The sequence below is a fragment of the Felis catus genome, chromosome D1 (genome assembly GCF_018350175.1).
Source record: "Felis catus isolate Fca126 chromosome D1, F.catus_Fca126_mat1.0, whole genome shotgun sequence".
NCBI classification, from domain to species: Eukaryota; Metazoa; Chordata; class Mammalia; order Carnivora; family Felidae; genus Felis; species Felis catus.
The window spans coordinates 81,737,121-81,757,593 of record NC_058377.1 but is presented as its reverse complement, the minus strand read 5'-3'; the positions used below and the strand labels follow the sequence as shown (position 1 = coordinate 81,757,593).

The window sequence follows — 20,473 nt, the reverse complement described above, 5'->3', positions numbered from 1 at the left end:
TGTTCTGTGTCCTAAACAAACCTTTGCCTTTTTTCCCCTTTTGCTTGTTTTCTAATGAGGACTAGAGACTGGTAGCAACCCCTGAAAGTTGACTGTGTCTGAGTACTCTTCAGAATTTTAAAAGATGGAGAAATCCACAAAACCTTTTCCCTAGGTGATAATCCCACCAAACTCGAAAAGTCTCCCCAAGGATGTATGAAACATGCTTCTACACAAGTTTATGTTGCTTGAAAGGAGATAAATACGTTTTTGTTTTGGACCGTTAGATACCTGGTACCTGGTATATTCTATATGCTCAGCCCTATGACAACAGTGACCTTCTAGTTGGAGAAACCAAGAACACATAAAACCAGGCAGGGACACTAAAAGGCCGGGTGTGAAGAGTACTTGAAAATAGAGCTAACGTTTATCGAGCCCTTATGATTCCAGACACTCTTGTAAGCACTCTGTATGGATTAATTCATATAATCCTTACAACAACCCCATCACAGAGGTTCTAGTATTATTCCCATTTTATAGATGAGGGGACAGGTCTAAGGATTTTCGATAATTTGTGCAATATCTCACAGCTCATACATGTCAGAGCTGGGAGGCCACACAAATAATTTGATTACGGATATTCCAAAATTCAGTTTTACCCTCTGCTCTTGCTGTGACTGTCCCCTCCAACATGCCTGAAAAGGTTCTGGAAAACCATCTTGATCCCTTTCAATTATGTACACTGCATGCATCTTCCTGTGGAGAAACCCATACTGGTTCCAGACGGCTCCAGCTGTCACAAGCTGCTTCTTTATGCTGAGGCACAGTCTACCTTTGTCGCCTTGCTTTTAGGTGCTAATTCTGGGCTCCATAATCACACAGTATATGACAGTCTTGGAGATGCATACAAAGACAGCTACTGTGCTAAGTTTTTCTAAGCCCAAATAGCTTTTTTATTCCCCAGGTTTTTCAAGTTTTATGGCTTCTGAGCCCTGCCCCTAGGCTCTCTGCTCTCCAATGTATGATGTGTTCTGAGTTTGCTGATGCTCTCCAACAGCACTGGTGTCTTGAATCAGACGCAATACCATAGATGTGGTCTGGCCCATATCTGCATGGTGGGCTCACTACCACATTTGCATTCACGTGACCCAAATCCAATGAATCCTTTTTGGCTGTCTCAACCCTGTTAACTCCAATCAATTTTTCAGTCAGCGCAAATGTGTAAAAATTGTTTGTCAGTTATGTCTTCATTTTCTGAAGCTAGCTCACTGAGAATGTGTGAAGCACATGTAGAGATGAAGATACAGGTCTAATTTGATAGGGACATTGTGTCAGAGTTAATAGCTCGAGGTCTGAAGGTGACAGACCTGGATTCAATTCTGAATTCTGATACTTCCCATCTGCAAGCACTTCAGAAAGTGATACATTCTCAGGGTATTTGGGTGGCTCAGTCAGTTAAGCATCCGACTTCAGCTTGGGTCATGGTCTCACATTTCATGGGTTCAAGCCCCATGTCAGGCTCTGTGCTGATGAGAGCCTGCTTTTGATCCCCTCTCTCCCTCTCTGCTCCCCCCCCCCCACTTGTGCCCTGTCTCTCTCTCTCTCTGTCAAAATAAGTAAATAAACTTAAAAAAACGGAAGTAATATACTCTCTCAGCTCAATTACTTCGTCTGGAAAATACAGGATGAAAATGACCTGCAGGGTTGTTATGAAATTTGAATGATATGCATTCTATGAACAATTTAACATGGTGTACCTGATTAAATCTGCACATGAACCAGAGCAGCCAGATGTGAACGTGGCTGAAGGAACACACACCATGATGACTGATCTTATTGCATGTCCCTAATGTCTGCTTAACTCTCTTACTAGCTGATCATTTCCCACATTCTCTAACCTCAAACCTTCCACTCCCTCCTCCCACTTAGGCTCAGCTGTCAGCTTTGCCTTTTATTTCAGTGGAAAAATAGAACTCCGAAGAGAACTTCTAAATATTTCCACCACCATAGGCACCAACTGGCCAATGTCCATGTTCTTATGGCACATGATGTGTTGTAGATATATTTGTAAATTTACCAATGTGTATTACATATATATATATTACATATATATTTGTAAACTTGTCTTTCTCTACCAGACTGTCAACTCCCTATAGACAGAGTCTTTGTTTTGTTCACCACTTCATCTCCAACACCTAGAACAGTACCTGTTCTAAAACATAGAAGACACATGTTTGCTGAATGAATTCATAGTACATGGCAGGTGTTCAATAAATGACATCTTTATTAATATTAATTATTTCCCAAGATTAGTTATTCCCCAGCCGGCTAGTGGGGAAGAGAGTCAAACACACAGATAATGACCATTCAGTGCAATAACTGCAGTGACACAGAGATAGGAGCCCACATGAATCGCAGCCACCATACATACAGGTGAGAGTGATAGAATGGTATTTCATAGAACAGATACTCTTTAGTCAAATCTTGACTCCGCTATGTATTGTCTCTTTGACTTTGGACTAGCTATTTAATTTCTATCGTTTTCCCCTTGTGTAAAATAGTTATAATGATGCTGCCTTTGTGAGGTTGTTGCTAGGACTAAATAGAGCAATAAATATTAGGTGCTGAGCTCAGTACCTGACACAGAGCAGTGCTTTTAAAAATGTAAAGAAGGAAGATTGGTGAAAGACTAGGAGCAGAGATAGAGCAAGAAGAGGGTGTATGATGTTGGTAGTTTAGACAGAGGGTCGGCGGTGGAGGCAGTGAGATGTGGATGGATTCTAGATTATTTTGATAATAGGGCTAATGGGTTTTCTCGATAGATTGGGTATGTAGTAAAAGAGACAGAGGAGTCAAGGGTGATCCTGCTGCCAGAGAACTGGCGTTGCCTCAACTAAGATGGGAAAGAGTGGAGCAGGATTCTGTAAGACCATCTGCTCCCATCAGGGGGGCTGTCTTTCTGCTGGCTTCCTCATTTTTTCCTTATTGCTCCAAGGAAATCACTTTATAAATTCCCTTTTGGTTGTCCATCGTTTATTTGACCTGATCAATTTATTCTGGGCTAGAAGCTCCTATTATGTCCTATCGAAGATAGAGCTTAGAGATTCTGTGCTTCTTTCCTGTATGAACACATTGTTCTCTTTAGATTCCTTCCCTTTATCTTCATTACTGAGATTATCTACTTTTATTTTTTAAATTTTTTTTAATGTTTATTTATTTTTGAGAGGTAGAGAGACAGAGCACAAATGGGGAAGGGGTAGAGAGAGAAGGAGACACAGAATCTGAAGCAGGCTCCAGGCTCTGAGCTGTCAGCACAGAGCCCGATGTGGGGCTCAAACTCACAAACCACGAGATCATGACCTGAGCCAAAGTCAGATGCTCAACTGACTGAGCCACCCAGGCACCCTGAGATTATCTACTTTTCAATGGTCATGAAATTGTAGCTAGTTTGGATCAGGGATTTTTTTTTTTCATCAAAGGATCTAGTTCGTACATGGAATATAATATATCTGCTAATGGCTGGCATTTTCATCTGTAGCAACCCTTAGCTAATAGATAACAGCCACTTTCTTCCAATTTCGCTGATCACCTCAGCTTCAGTAAACATTTCTACATCCCTGATTGGAATTAAGTTGATAGTTGCTCAGTCTTTTCACTGTCTTCCTTAAATTTATTTAAATGAAACTATCTGCCAGGTAGATGAAATTTTGGCTCAGACTTCAAACCAATGTCTGAGTGATTAAAATCCTTTTCATGGCAACAGTTCACCTCCAAGCCACTCTTATGTGTTTAGTCAGGAATAAGACATGATTATTCTCTATGTAAGGGGAACTCAAGCATAAGACTTTGTCATGCCACTATTGTTTATTTCCCCTTCTGTCCTTACCCAAATACTCTTTGCTACACCTCTGCTCCTATGTTCATGGCTGACTAAATTGGAGAAAAAAGGGAACAAGTACTTACATTTTATCATTTATTCTTCACATTCCAAAACTGAGAGTTATTGCTTTCTTTTTGTTTTGTTTTGTTTTAAATTTTTTAAATGTTTGTTTATATTTTGAGAGAGAGAGAGAGGCAGACTGCAAGTGGGGGAGGGGCAGAGAGAGAGAGGGAGAGACAGACTCGGAAGCAGGCTCCAGGTTCTGAGCTGCCAGCACAGAGCCCCATTCACGGCCTGAACCCACCAACCGTGAGATCATGACCTGAGCTGACGTCAGACGAACAACCAACTGAACCAACCAGGTGCCCATGGTTTTTTGTTTGTTTGTTTGTTTGTTTGTTTGTTTTTTACATATGGAAAAAGTGAAGTTCGGGTCATTTATGAAACTAAGTCAAGTCATACAGCAGAGAGTCAAAGCCAGCTTTGCTGACTCCAAAGCCAGTTCTCATTACGTAACACAGTGTTGTTTCACAGGTGAAGAGTGGTCTCAACATACCACACTTCATTTTCTGTCTCGGCAAATTCTAACAGAACTGTTTTTAAAAAATGTGTAGGTTTCCGTTGTTATGTTACAGGCTTGCGTTTTAGTATTGCCGGGGAAATAAGGTCTATTTTCTGGGCTTTCCTTCTCATCTGTAGTTTGTAATTTGGCTTAGGGATAATATAAACAGAGGGTGGAATTGTTGGCAAAGGGCTTCACTGGGATGTGAGGTGGGTCTTGCAGAATGAATGGGTGAAGTCTCTCCAGACAGGAAGAATGGAATAAGTGATGGAGGAAACAGTCAGAGCTTGGACAAAAGTAGGGATCTACATGGATGTGGAGGGGCACCAGATTGTGGGATGTGGGCTTAAGAGTTTATTGTGCCGCAGTGAGACATCGGAGCAAGGGGGAAGGGAGATGAAGATAGGCATCAGGAAGAACATCTTGCAGGGCTGTGCAAGGTGGGTGTGAATAGAGGCCATGTTGTTTCAGTAAGCAGGCCATGAGATAATAAAAAGCTCCAACTAAGCTGTTGGCAAGAGGGACAACCTATGTAATTCCTTCCCCCATAACCTGTTGAGTATCAGTCTTCTCTGGGCAAGCAGGCAATGTGCATAGAAACCTGATGGCCAGTGGAATAAAAGGAGAAAGAATTTCAATAACAGAATTCTGCATTGTTTTTCTTTTCCTTTTTCTTTCTTTTTGTGAACTGATGTACTGTTCAAGAGGGTCAAGCCCCTCTCAGGGATGTTCTCTAGTTATTTATAGCTGCTTTTGAGAGAACAATGTGAAGATGAAGTGAGTATATATATAAAGTGCAACATTGCTTTTCACCCAACCTGGCACCACTTAAGAAGGTGAGTAGGGGTGCCTGGGTGGCGCAGTCGGTTAAGCATCCGACTTCAGCCAGGTCACGATCTCGCGGTCCGTGAGTTCGAGCCCCGCGTTGGGCTATGGGCTGATGGCTCAGAACCTGGAGCCTGTTTCCGATTCTGTGTCTCCCTCTCTTTCTGCCCCTCCCCCATTCATGCTCTGTCTCTCTCTGTCTCAAAAATAAATAAAATGTTGAAAAAGAAAAAAAATTAAAAAAAAAAAAAGAAGGTGAGTAGGTACCATTTCTATCTACAGATGAAGATTTGGGGCTATGGAAAAGTAAGTGGCTCAAAATCACAGACCTAACAAGGCCTAATAGGGTCAAGAGCACTCATATTTTAGTGCTATGTTGCTCTTTTGATTAAGACCAAAGTTACAGATTGAGAAAAATACAAAATTTTGACAAAATAAATAAAGTTAAAGAATCCACTGAATGGAGTAGAGCTTAAAAATTATTATTTTTTAATTTACTAAGTTAGAAGTTAGACAAATTAACAGAATGTATAAATAGCAACATCATTTTTTGACATCTTTTTTTTCCTATAGGGATAAGACAATTGAAAAAACATCAATCAAATTTTTTTCCACTGACATATTTGAAAGTTTGGGATTGGAATTTCAAAAAAGAAATTTTTTGTGTGTGGTATTTAATTTCTCAAAATATTTTTAAAATTCTGAATGCTAGGTGATTGCTTTCATGTTTATTTAATAGAGAAATTAAATATAATTTAATAGATTTTTAATGTGATGATATTTCAAGGAAGAAATTTAAGTATAATGAAGATATCTATTATCCAAAAACTAATGTTTTGTGTTTCAATGTTCTGTCATCTTGAAGAAGCGAAGTGGAACCAGAAGTGAGAAGTAGTAGTTTTTTAGTCATTTGCCCTATCTTTTTTTTTTGATGGGCAAATCTTCCAATGTGTAGGCACTAGCAAAGAGGACAGGTTAAGTATATAACTTATGTGTAGGTTTGGCAAAAGTGAGCCTGGCATATGAAGCAATCTAATTTCACTTCTTGAAATTATCACCATTTGGAATTTTCTAAATTTATAAATTCAAAATTTGCAGTCCAACTGCCATATGTTATAAAATTCACTCCTGGGCTATAAGAAAAAAACAAGCCTAGTTTGTGAGAAACTGAAGCTGTCACTCATTGAAGAAAGTCCACTCTACTTTTACTGTCTTTGAAAAAAAAAAAAAGAAGAAGAAAAGAAATAAATGTACTTTAGTGTAATAACAGAAAATCCCTTTTCCAAGAGTAAAAAACATTAGTATATTTTCCTTAATTTTGGAGAAAATATGAAAAGGAAATAGACTGTAATCACTCTTCCTTAAGATGCATTTGCTTTAGGCTCTTAAGTATATGCTCAGACCTTTTCAAGGCTTTGAGACACCAGCTTTTTAAGGTCCTGCTCAGCATTAACATTAGCTGATGCAAGGAGGCTTCATTTTACGAAGTGGTTAACTAAAAAATGATTTTTTTAAAAAAGAATATAATTAGTATTTTTTATCTAAGAATTTTTTTTATATTTATCTATTTTCAAGAGAGAGACAGAGGGTGAGTGCGGGGTGTGCAGAGATAGAAGGAGACACAGAATCCGAAGCAGGCTCCAGGCTCTGAGCTGTCAGCACAGAGCCCGACCGGGGGTTCAAACCAACAAACTGTGAGATCATGACCTGAGGCGAAATCGGATGCTTAACTGACTGAGCCACCCAGGCACCCCTTATCTAAGAATTTTTAAAAGTCATAAAAGAACATACAGCCTTTTAAAAAACATTCTGTAACATATCCAGTTGTAAAATAGACTTATCTTGAATATTTATCTCTGAGGATGTGATTATGTGTTTTCTTGCTGGAAGTATGGATGGAGATAAGAAAAGGCGAAAGGAAGGAGACCTTAAAGTTCAGAAGTGAAAACTGACACTGGGCAGAAGGCTGTGGGAACAATGTCCGGACCAGTGGCATTGGCTGCATCTAGGGCACCAGGCTCTTCTCAAGCAGGGAGGCTCCTGTCTTGTACTCACTGACAGGACAAGGACAGCTCCATCCCATGTAGGGACTTTAGACTCTTTAGACATGATGCCCAAATTTATCAGGTACAATGCAGAAATCAAGGGGGATAATAAATGGTATGTAATCCAGAGAACACATTGGAAGACATCAATATGGCACAGAGGACAAATGAAGTAAAGTACACAGACATTCAAGACACCTGTATTCATTTTATAAAAATCCCAAAGACATTTCTCTGAAAGTCAGTAGGTCCATGGGCAAAACAGAATAGAGACTCTTCTTAAACATATGAAGACTTTGAGTGTGTCTCCCACCTGTGTGTCAGAGTGTGAGCCTGGGTAAGGGCAGGAAGGGAATGTTGACTAGGTCTTTCTTTGGGAAGGAAAGGCATTTGGGTACCTGATGTGGTGGGCTGATCATTCTGATGCAGCTGTTTTTTAACAGAGCTGTTCTGAAGCCACTGACCTGGCAGCCCAGATACAGTGGGGACATTCTAAGGCAGCCTGAAGAAACAAGCTCCCAGCCCTTTTTATAATTACCAAGTAATATATGAAGCAAAGACCCTCACTCCATCCCTGACTTGCACTGCAGACTCCTACCCCTGGGGGTTCAGGAATGGCCAAACTATGGGGCAAGATTTAGGGACGGGGTGAATTGTCAGTTGGGAGTTAGACACACTTATTGTGTTCACTACTTGCCGAGTAAAAAAATAGTGATCTTTGCTTTTTTGACAAATCTCTGTAAAAATAGCCTCTGTACCTGACCTACTCTGTTCTTTGTGCCATAATAAAAATCTTCATCTTCAAGGAAACACATGACCTTCTACAAGAAAAGGGGAGCTCTGCTTCCCCCCCCCCCCCCCCCCCCGCCTTGTGAAAGGCATAGAGGTTCTACAGGGTCCTGACAGTTACAGAGAGTTTTGACTCCCTTTTGTGGAATGTTCCTTTTGAAACAAAAGAGGGGCTGATGGCTAGAGACTGATGGCAGATAGCTATGGACTAGTTAAACGGACAGGTAAAGACTTGCTCTGCTGTATCAAATTGAGGGGAAATGTTCTTTTCTGATTGTGCAATGTACTCAGTCCCTGGGCTGCTGAGAAAAGTGAGTGGCCTGCTTCCATTGAAAAAAAGATTTTCTTCAAATTACAATCTTTTAAACCTCAATTTGAAATAACAAATATTATTAAAGTCAGAGAATAGTGTACAAATATTTCAGTACAAATTCAAAGAGGTAGGAAAAGGAGTACTCATTCTGAAACTGAATGTTAATGGAAAGAACAAATATTTAGGTTCATATATGAAAAGTCATGCTATATATAGATTTTTCCCATTTCAGTCTTATCAATTATATTCTGGGAATTTTGCATCTTGAAGTTAAACACAAAAATTAGTGTATAATTATTTCTTTTTCTTATGTTGATTTATTTTTGAGAGAAAGACAGAGCTCAAGCCAAGTAGGGTAGAGAGAGAGGGAGACACAGAATCTGAAGCAGGCTCCAGGCTCTGAGCTGTCAGCACAGAGCCCAATGCAGGGCTCAAACTCACGAGTTGTGAGATGATGACCTGAGCTGAAGTTGGATGCTTACCAACTGAGCCACCCAGGCCCCCTAATGTATAATCATTTCAATTTGACATGGAAGCTAAAATACAATTACATTTTTTTAGTTTATTTATTTATTTTGAGACAGAGGGAGAGACAGAGAGCCTGCTCTTGTGTGTCAGCTGGGGAGGGACAGAGAGAGAGAATCTCAAGCAGGCTTAATACTGTCAGCGCAGAACCTGATGCAGGGCTCCATCTCATGAACTGTGAGATCATGACCTGAACCAAAATCAAGAGTAAGATGCTTAACCAATGGAGCCATCCAAGAGCCCTTAAAATACAATTACCTTAATAAAAATCTTCATATTTCCAATGTTTTATTACAGTTTTCAATGTTCATGCATTTGTCTGGAAACATTTACATGCTAGGCTTCAGCTTTTAAATTGGTGGAGAATTGAGAACAAGTTCAGGAACCTCTTGTCCTACAGGTCAGTATATGTTTCTCTTAAATACAAATTCTTCCCCATCATCTCTGCTACTTCCCTAGGCTAAGTTCTCAGTGCTTTTTGTAGGACTATTTCTAGATTGTGCTATGGTTACCCTCCTCCCTGTCACTCCCCACTCCAGTCTACCCAATACAGATGACCATGACCAAACATTTCTGATAAAGATATAATCATTCCACTCTCTTTTGTAAGATAGATAGAAACCAAAGACCAAAGGGGCTACTGGGGGAGGGGAAAGCAAAACCACAGAAAGAGGAAGATAAGAAGACAGTCACGAGCTTTGTAAGCATTTGAGAAATTATATACATTTGGTCAAAATCAGAATGGATATAACTCTGAATATGTAAAATGCATCTGAAAGAAAATAAAGCAAACTTCTTAAACTTATAAAGATATTAAACTCATTTCTCTGGCCGTATAGGAAGAAAATCAGCCTGGGAAATGAATGGAAAGGAATACACCTGATTTCTATGTTGTGAAAATGTCCTTGCGGAAGGTTTTGGACTGAGCTCCTTAGTAGGGCACTGAGGCCGCTTCATGGTTAGGCACCTTCCCTATTCCCTGTGGCTTTAATGATTTTAACTTCACCAATATTAAACTAACTGGTGTTTCCTAAGGCTACCCTGCTATTTCACACTTCCATGATTTTCTACATGCCCTTTTCTCTGTCAAGAATTTCCTTGCTGTCTTTGCCTCACAAACTGATTCTTTAAAATCCAGCTCACATATTCCTGGCTTCAAGGATTATGTTTTTGTCTCTTCAGATTCCTTCCTCTGTGTTATGATTAACCTTCTTTGCATGCTTTCTTGCACTGAAATAATGGATTGTACTTATTTCTTTTCATGGCTAGGGTCCCCTTCCTAGACATGATAAATCCTCAAGGACAGAATCGGTGTCTTTTTTTTTTTTTTTTTAACTTGGTATTTCCTTAAGGAGCTTCCTGAACAAAATAGATGCCCAATATATGTGCAACCGGATCAAAATTTATTGGAATGACTATTATCCACATCTTCCTTCCAGCTGTGGCTGTCCATTGACAAGAGTCTTTTCTGGCTGATCATCATGTCTTTTCATTTTCGAATTTGACAGCTAATGCCAAGGGAAGATCAAGGAAAAGTGGTTTGCATCTTGATGCCAGATTTTAAAAGTCTTTTCTAACTCTAAGGAAAGAGCAGAAGAGGTAATATGGCCACTGAGGATGAAAAACAAAATCCTTCCACAAGTGTAACAGAGTTTGTTTACATGTTCTGGAGTATAAATGTTTGAAAATAAGTGATGGCAGTTCAATAAGGTGTCAAATTCTACAGGCAAAGAGCCAGAGAAGCAATACTCCAAAAATGGCCCATTGCTTTCTCCTTTACCCCACCAACTGCACAGCTCGGGGATATATTTTAAAAATCTGATCTTGTTTTAAACCATTAAAGTATTTTCCAGTGTCTAAATAGCAGCCAGTTCTCCTTATATTATTCATGACTGCTGCTGTCAGTGTGACTGGGTTTTTCCACAACTTAACTGAGTGTAGTATCATTTCCACTTTGCTACTGCCTGATAGTACTGAGAAATATAAGCTATAAAAATGCATTCATCAAGAAATATTAATGGAGGAGGGTGGCTGTGTCTTTTTACAATGCTTAAAAGCCTAAGTTGTAATAATAAAAAGTTGGCTTTTATTCCCTGAAATAATCAAAAGAAGGACTTGAAGGAAATGAAAGCAAAATCCAACAGGATTACAAAATTAGGGCAGAGTGAAGGAAAAATATTTTGAGTACCAGAAGAAATCTAAAATAAATAAAAAATAATAATACATTTGTGAAACTGCTGTTTGACCCAGACAATTGCTACTCGGTTATGTAACTGGAGACTCCTTGAAGTCTCTGTACTCTCACTGGGGAAAGGCAGGATAAACATCTTTTTCTGGATACCTATCTGGATTCCACCAGCTAGCTGGGCTACATAAAGAAGACAGTGAATTCCTGGTGGTTTAGACAGAAAGCACCAGAGCAAAACCTTGACAGTTGTCTGAATGATGAGATAAGGCCATGGAGGAACCTAGTTCTTTTTTTTTTTTAATGGTTTTATTTATTTTTGAGACAGAGAGAGACAGAGCATGAGCAGGGGAGCGGCAGAGAAAGAGGGAGACACAGAATCTGAAGCAGGCTCCGGGCTCCGAGCTGTCAGCACAGAGCCTGACGCGGGGCTGAACTCACAGACTGTGAGATCATGACCTGAGCCGAAGTTGGATGCTTAACTGACTGAGCCACCCAGGCGCCCCAGAGGAACCTAGTTCTTGACAACACCGGTCTATGCCTGAACAGGAAGGGAACAGTATCATGCCCTATTTTTTTTTTAAGTTCATTTATTTATTTGAGAGAGGCAGAGACAGTGCAAGTGGGGGAGGGGCAGAGAGAGAGAGAGAGAGAGAGAGAGAGAGAGAGAGAGAGAGAGAATCCTAAGCAGCTTCATGCTGCCAGCACAGAGCCTGACACAGAGCTGGAACTCAAGAAACCACAAGACCATGACCTGAAAGGAAACCAAGAGTTGGACACTTAACCAACTGAGCTATTCAGGTGCCCTCATGTACTATTGATAACCATAGAACAAGGTGAAACTGTGTGGTTCAAGCTAATTAATTAGTAACATCTCCACACCCAGTAAACTGTTGCAAATCTCTCATTTAAAACCACCTATTATACATGTTTGAGAATTTCAGATCTGAAAGGAGTCAGGTGAAATCTCTGTTTTGGTGTCACAGATTTCAACAGGGCCAGTCCAATATATCTAGTTAACAGTAGAAAAGAAAGTTCAAGGATAATTGCCTTGTTAGTGTATTTGTAGAAGTCAAGTTCTACTAAATATATAAGAATTATGATATTTTTAGAATCTGCCTTTGACTCACATAGTTTATGATACAAATCTTCAAACCATACAGAGAGCAAATAATTAACTCTCTACCTGAATTAAGTACTTCTTTTGTTCTGTCTCTCAGCTCAAGAATGAAGCCTTTTTTCCACCGAATCCAACTATTGCAGATTTTCGGAACATTTTTGTGGTCACAGATTCTCTTGAGACCCATTGAACTCTCCCCACACAGATTTGCTGTGCACATGCATGCACACACACACATGCTCCCATGCACACTCAACACTGTGCACATAATTTCACTGGGCTCCGGGATCACATAATTTTATCTGTGGATACCAGGTTAGGAGTTCCTGTTGGGTTGGTTTTGTGTTGTTCTGGCTTTAGATAAAATTAAGAAGGGCGAGACTGCCTTTGGTTCATCCCTCTCCTTTGCCGTGGACACTCAGTGTCTCATGTCTCGTGTGCCAGGTTTCACATTAGAGGACAAGGGTACCAGTATGCTGTACTTTGCCGTTTTCCGCCTCTTTTGAATGTCCAGAACTCCTCTATATTTTCTTTCATCTCTACCCAAACGATCTGTGTTTGGTAAATCATTAAACATCCTGCCTAAATTATAATAATGTTTTAACCAAGGCACAAGGGTTTATATTTGCTTCTGAGCAAATATCTTACCATAAGAGTTTTAAAAGACATTGAAGACCATGGCAAGGTTACCTGGCAAAAATAATTCTCTTTGGAGTTTTTCTCTGGCCTGCTGTGAAAAGCATCTTTTCTTCAGCCAGTCAGCTTCAAATTCACTGTAATGCTCATTTGGCCACGTGATATAAACCTTGTAACACAGAAAGCAGATATCACCTATATGTATATTATGCTTCTATGTACTTTGGTTCATTATTGCTCTGTTTTTTAATGTTAATTTAAGATAAGCAGGGGATCCACCTAGCCCTTACTTCTTTTACTTTTTACTTTATTTTTATTTTCACTTATGTACTCACACGCATACAATACTCTTTTGGAAGACAGGAGAACTGAAAGCCATAGTGATACATCTGAGCTCTGAGGCCCCTTAAATATCACAGAAAAAGTAAAATGTGACTCGATCTGAAGTTCTCGTTCTGTATCTCCTAAATCTGTTGTTTCCAAAATTTCTGTGATGACTTAAAGTGAGCTATTACTGAATTTAATATTCCTTCCAAGAGTATCAGAACGAGGAAATGATGAGGAGGAGGCAGATCATAATGATAAATGACAACAGCACTCTGAGTGCATCCTGTGTAACGAACACTACAGGCATAACTCCTCTAGTCCTCATACAACTCTAGAAAGAAGGTACTACTCTTATTCACATTTTCCAAGCGAGGAATGTCTGAGTAAATATTTCTAAGGTCACACAGCTGGCAAGCGGTGAACCCTGGGAGTAAAGTCCTTCAGTTCAGATAAAGACAAGAGGGGGAAGAGCCATGAGCTAGCTGTCACATTTGCTTTTCCGAGAACTATCCTCGTCACTTTGGAAGAGAGAAACACAGGCTGGTGGTCACATCTACTTGGTGGTTTTGAGAGGCTTGTTTTCCAGAGTTCTAGAGCAAGCCTTGCATATCGACTCACTCATTTGACTAAAACTACAGTCGTCGATACAAGTTTTTCAGTGTTCACTGCATGCCGGACACTGTGTTAAACATTTTTACCCATATTACCTCACTGAATTCTCATGTAATCTCTACAAACAAGTTCTGTCAGTTTCCCTATTTTACAGATGAATAAACAGAGGCCCAGAAGCACTCTTGTTATTATAGAGATAGTTTGATTGTGTCTTCAGGGCTGTTCACGAAATTCCTTCACGGAAGGAATAATGAGCAATACTGTAAGTTTTATTAAAAACAGTAGTAGTGATAAAACTACGAACAACAATAACAGAAGCTTCCATCTACTGAGCATGCTTGCTTTGCCCCGAGCACTACACAAACATGGTTCTCTGTGTAGTTATAGACATGATCAAATGAAACATAATCCCTTCTTTAAGTTATTGGACAGTAGCCCCTTCAATGAACTGGGGAGATAAAGGAGAGATAATTTAGAGATAATTACCTTTTTTCTGTCAAACGTCAAGCCTTTAATACCAATGTTCACATCAAGAGCTTCGATGAGAAGTTTCCGTGCTTTTGCAGAATCCAGGTAGCAATCGGGGCACTGGCAATTGTCTCTCAGCCATACAGCAGGGTAGAGAGACTCCGCACCGTCATGCCAGAAGAGCTGCAACAAGTGAGCCCCGTCCACCACTTCTGCCTTTTGGATGGCACAGTGCATGTTTCTGGTTCTTGCAGGTAAATCCTGTCAGCTGCCTGCTGTGACAAATCTGCGTTAAAAGGAACCTCAGGCGGCTCAAGTCTGAACTTGACTTCTAAGAGTGTGAACAATTCAAGTGGACTCTGGCTCCTGCTGTTCAGTCAGCTGCCAGAGTCTGCGGCTTGACTGATCAATGCTGGGACCTTTGTTCTGATGAGAGTATCTCGTATGCTGTAAACAGAAACACAGTGACTAAAAGTACATAAGATAAACATGCTGAATCAGGATCCAGATGAAAAGAATTCCTTGTTTCCTCCAGAAATTTTAGATAATAAGTTCAGAACCAGTGACATAGGCACTTTGATAATTATGTTTGCATGAAAGCTCTGAAAATTTTTTTAAAGGAGAAAAACACTCCACAAATTGGAAGTATAACTAATCATACCTGTGCTATTTTAACTGACATCCAATTACACAAGCCTTTTGCAAAAAAAAAAAAGAAAGTGTTTTTATGATACTAAATTAGTAAACTTGGTCTACTGAGGGAAATTTTAATGCAATTATTGATTTTAACAGATACTATAATCTGGTACATTGTGCCATTTCTATCCTACCATTTACTTTTTGACTAATACAATTCATTTTCTAAGTGCAGTATAAAAGTTCCCAGGCTCTGCAGGCTTCCCATTCTCATCTTGCTTGATTTGTTCTCTGGGATTTTCTGTTTTGATATAATGTGCCTCGATATTTTGGCTCATTTAATCTAAACCTTTACTGGGTATTTTTATGAACCTTCACTTTACTTTGGAATACATGACTTCTTTTTAGTAAGAAACACACCAAATTTGAGGACATGAAGTATGTATAGGAAAGGGAAAGAAGCGAAAAGAGGCACAAGGTATTATGGACTGAGTACATCAGTGTTGATTACGATTCCATCAATGACCACATATTTGGCTTTCAGAAATTGTGTCAGTGCTCTGAATTTCACTTTATTCATACATTATTTTCCAGGACTCTAAACTTACATGGGAGAAATAGAACTTACATGGACAATATAGAATTTATGTGGAAAAAGTAGACCTTCTTAACTTGTTCCATATAACGATTAGCCCATCATTAGTAGAAGGTGACATGTGATGATAGAAAGAAGACTTCATTGCCTTGGGATGAAGGGGAGGCACACACACATACACACGCATACACAGAGTGACTGTGTAACAATTCCCTTCTAAGTACCAGGCACTGCAAGGCACCGGAGGGTTCAATGACAAGCAGAATAAAATATGAAATACAGAAAATAGCTCTCTGTATTCGTTCTTATATATACAGTTAAACTTATTCAAATAATACTAATCTTCTTTTTAAAAACATTTATTTGTTTGTTTGTTTGTTTGTTTAGTGTGTGTGTGAGAGAGAGAGACCATGAGCGGGGGAGAAGGACAGAAAGAGAGAGAGAGAGAGAGAGAGAGAGAGAGAGAGAGAGAGAGAGAGAATCTTAAGCAGGCTCCATGCTCAACACAAGCCTGACTTGGGGCTCAACCTTACAACAGTGAGATCATGACCTGAGCCAAAACCAAAAGTCGGATGCTTAACTGGACTGAGCCACCCAGACACTCCATAAGCATCTTCTTTGTGTCTGATATGCTGCACCAGAAAGTTCAAAGATTACCATGAAGTTCCAGAGTTCAAGAAGAAGTGAGATGATTATGAAAGTAAACAAGAAAATACGGCTTGGTCCAAATGGCACTAAGAGCTGTCTGAGAGGTTCCAGGACACTTGCTTAGAGAAGACGTCTATTTGAGGAAGTCTTACAGGATATGATCAATGCTTCTGAATGCATACTAATTCCTTGTTCCTCTAGACACCCATATGGAGATGTGGCCACGTTTACCAGACATGTGGTTATACCAAGTCTTCTTCTCTTTACAAGGCTATGTTTTATCAGTGGGTGGCAAGCAGATGAGAGATAGAGAAGATTCTGGTTTCAAAGCAAATAAACACCAACCTGGATGATGGAATGTCCACAGGCAAAACAAAGCAGGAAAAAATGCATATAGGTATGCTAATTTGTTTACCTTGTTATTTATTCTTTTTGCTACTTAACCTGATCTATTTATAAACTGATGGATTATTCATTTGCTAAAATTACTTGCTAAGAATCAAAGGCAAAAGGTACCTCAAAATATCAACACACACAAAATAAACATATGTAGCTTTCAGGCTCACCCTCTTTATACTGAGAACATAGCTATCTTTTAAAATACATTTTTCATATTGGTCCTGGCCTGATTTTTCAAAACAGCACAGGATGTATTTATCCCCCTGTAATAGTTCTTCAATTACAATGGACCATAATCAAGTGCCTTTTCATCCCTTCTCTTCTCTAAATCTACTCAACTTTTCAGCCTTTGCTTTATAATATGTGATCTCTAGATTATGTACCTTTCAGGGTGCATGGTCACTTTCCAGTTTACAAATGTCCTTCAAAATGTGTGGCTTCAAATTATACAATATAGAACAGATAGGATATTTCTAGTATAAAAAAGAAAAATTAATACCTTAATGAAGAAAGAAGGTTGTTTTTCTTTTCTTTCTTTCTTTCTTTCTTTCTTTCTTTCTTTCTTTCTTTTCTTCTTTTTTTTTTTTTTGCCTTGAGAGTTTGGAAGCATAGTGGCAATTGTTTACAGGATCTTACAAAAGAATAGCTAGTTTGGTTGTACAATAAGAATATTGGTTTTAATTATATTGATGGTAAGATTACAATATTAGTAAGAGTTTACATTTACCAAATGCCTTCTTCATGCCACTCATATTTGAAGTGCTTTACATACAATGACTCATTGAATATTCATTACAACTCAGTGAAAAATGTACTGCAATTACCTGAATAAGCCACAGACAAAAGAGGTTAGGGGATATCAGCATACCGATGATAGTAGAACCCGTCTTATGTTCTCCAAGGGAGTAAGACAATTAAGAAAAAAATAAATCTGCTTCATTTATGTTTATCATCAAAATTCCATGTATGTTGGTATATACTCGAGACCCAACTCATTTTCCAAAATGTGTTCATTAATGAGTTTGAAAATGTTGTGGTTCAAAGGATTTTTATAAAACTAGAACTTGATACATTGATTCTTAATGGATACATTGTTTGAAGGGCACATTTTCCACCATAATAAACATTGTCCCTGTGCTTAAAGATGGCACTATGCCCATATCCCACTTACTGTTGAAGTGGTAACACCTACAGATTCTGTACCAACAAATATTAATTACATTCCAACCTGCCATTTGAAGCTTTCTACCTCTCTCTTTTTTCTTTCCTTCTACTTAACACATTTGAACTGGAGAGGAAAAAGCACACTTCCAGATATAGGGAAACCTGACTCTTTTCCCCCAGCCTGCTTGGCCAAATGGATATCCTGAGGAGGGTTATTTCAAGAGAGGAGGTGTCATCAGGACCAGGGGCTGATGGGAGTTGCCCGAGGCACATGGGAGAGTGTGGAAGAACTGGAAAAACTTGGGTGTTGCTGAAGGTAAGTTGTTTGGGTATCTGTGAAGGAACCTGTTGGGTCATTTCTACTCTTCACTATCCTTTTCTCAGTTTGTGACACATGTGAAAGATAATCTAAACAAAAGCAGGGAGAAATGGGAAAATGGTTTCCCTCTTTAACTTATCTTGGTTTATTTCAACCTCTATTGCAGCAAATGCAATGAACATTCAAAAAGAAAGAAATATCAAGGATCATCAGTGTTTAAAGGCAAATTCTTTCTGAAACTTAAACGTTTGTACATGAGTGTAATTTGTTGAAATCTGTTTTTCCATTTAGCCCACTTGACCTGTTAAAATTGAGCCCTTTTTAAGTTAAGCATCATGGACATGTAGTTATTTGATAAATAATTGTGTTTCTCTGAAGAAAAAAAAAAAAGGAAAAGTAAATATTCCTAGCCATAGATATAGATATAGATATAGATATATAGGTATACTCTTTGTTAAATTCATGAATATATGCTAAAGTCATGAATATACTTTTTGCTAAATTAAGGAGCACCTATAAAACAAAAATGTTTATTTGTTTTAGGACTAAATTATTACTGAGCTTCTCCTCATTCACAATTATACTTTGGTTTATGAAGTATCAGATTGGTTTTGGCGGGAAGGAGTAGATTTGCTTGTCCTGAAAAAGATTTTGGATAAGGGGGATTTCAGTCTGAAAGAATAGATTTCTTTTAACTTAATCCAATCACTTGGGGTGTGTGTGTGTGTGTGTGTGTGTGTGTGTGTGTGTTCCTTTCTAGCTGACTCACCATATTTTTCCCCTTCAGAGTTATAGAAGTTTATTTGGGACTCCTGTTTGGCACAACTAAACTGTCTGTTTTAGAGATTATCCTACTTCAGCAATGGGTGTGGTTTTTGTCTTTTTCAAATTTTTATAAATTTGAGTTTTGTCAGCTCGTTTTCTCCAGCAATGTTTGGAAACTTGAGAAAGTAGCTCTGAAAGTTATTTTATGCATTGATCTTGGAATTAAAAGAACCTGGAACTAGAACTCTCAGAGCCTGAAAGAAACAACTTGTGATATAGGTGGGCTAAGTGCCCTCATCTGAAATGCAAGGACAATGGAAGCTCAGAGATACTGAGTGTGATTTGTCCAAGCCCGCAAGGCTGGCTAGTGGGAGAGGTTGCTCCAGACCTAGGTTTGCCAGTTCACTGTGCACATATAAACATTTTCTAGTTCTAATAAAAGAGAGTGCAAAAATTCCTTGAACACTAATTATAGCTAATTTGAATCATAGGTTTTGGATAGGATTCTCAGGAAGTTGATGCAGAACCTTCATAGTTACTCTACATAAAATTTAAATTGATAGAAATTAATATGTCTGAGAAGCCAGATTCATCTATTGGATTACTCACCCCTAAAATAAAACACTATAATTTTTTACTATTTTTCATAATAGAAGGAAAGAATAGAGTGGACTTATGTTATCGAATGTCAGTATCTGTTAATTTCCATCTTCCCTTCTTTAGTTAGGTCATCAGACCTGCTATCAGATAGTAGTAGGGTTCTCTCCGGTGTTTGACCTCCTGATTCTAGGTAAGTAAGATCAGAAAATAATCAAAATGCAAGAAATATGCAAATTGCATGACAGAGAGAGAATTTGTGTGTGTGTGTGCGTTGTATGCATAAAACTATTTATTTTGCACTTATTATGTTATAGCCCCTCTGCTGATGCTTTCAATTACATTAACCTTATTTAATTCTTATTTAATTCATGAAACTATGAATTTAGTGCTATCACTTCTATTTTACAGGTGACCTTGAGCTTGGACAAGTGAGGTAACTGACTTGAAAGCAGAGGAAATAGTAACTTGACCACTACTCAGTACTACATCATGGAGAATCTGTGGCTGAATAACTTTCCAGGCAATAATTTTAAGTTACCAAAAATGTGTTATTAAAATAGTAGCCAAATCTCAAGTTTGTTGGTTGTTAGTTGACCTCACCATCCGACATTTCATCACTGCAAGAAGAGGACAGAAAGTTTTCCAGACATTACACCATAAAGGCTTAGAAGGTATTACTATTATTTTCTATATCAACCTTTAAATCACAAAACTAAACTCATTTCCACTTGGTAAGGTAGAGGCTGACCAGACTGTGAGTGTTTGAGTGTCTGAACTTTAGTATCATTTGAATACATGCCCACTCTACTCATTACACTCGCTACCTAAGAGTCTTCAACTTGTTTTTTTATTTGTTTTTAACTTGATTTAGTGAGTGGCTGAGCTGCTTAATAATTCATGAATAGCCTCCTGTGAGTAATGAATTCTATAAAGTCATTAGGAAAAACAGTCCCCATTCTCTTAAGTAGGTTTACCATTCTGCCTGCTATGTTGTTTAAAGTATCAAATTTGTGCAAACACTTCCTTCCTAAGTTATAAAAAGGAAAACTTTTTTATAAAAAGCTTCACTCTGGTAGCATTG

At 38.7% G+C, this 20,473-nt stretch overlaps 1 protein-coding gene and 1 long non-coding RNA gene across 2 annotated transcripts in view; one reads left to right on the top strand and one right to left on the bottom strand.

The window, feature by feature from the left end:
• Nucleotides 1-14,702, bottom strand: part of BBOX1 (gamma-butyrobetaine hydroxylase 1) — a 53,599-nt gene extending 38,897 nt beyond the window's left edge. The window contains exons 1-2 of the mRNA XM_019812203.3: nt 14,285-14,702; nt 12,914-13,028 (exon numbers count right to left, since the gene is read on the bottom strand). Of these exons, the coding sequence (XP_019667762.1) occupies nt 12,914-13,028; nt 14,285-14,503 (334 nt within the window). The 5' untranslated portion in view covers nt 14,504-14,702. The remainder of the gene's footprint in view (nt 1-12,913; nt 13,029-14,284) is intronic.
• A 1,307-nt stretch (nt 14,703-16,009) lies between these two features.
• Nucleotides 16,010-19,966, top strand: LOC109492066. The gene is made up of 2 exons (XR_002145787.3): nt 16,010-16,542; nt 17,889-19,966. It is a non-coding gene; the product is annotated as an uncharacterized LOC109492066 (long non-coding RNA).
• Nucleotides 19,967-20,473: the final 507 nt, after the last annotated feature.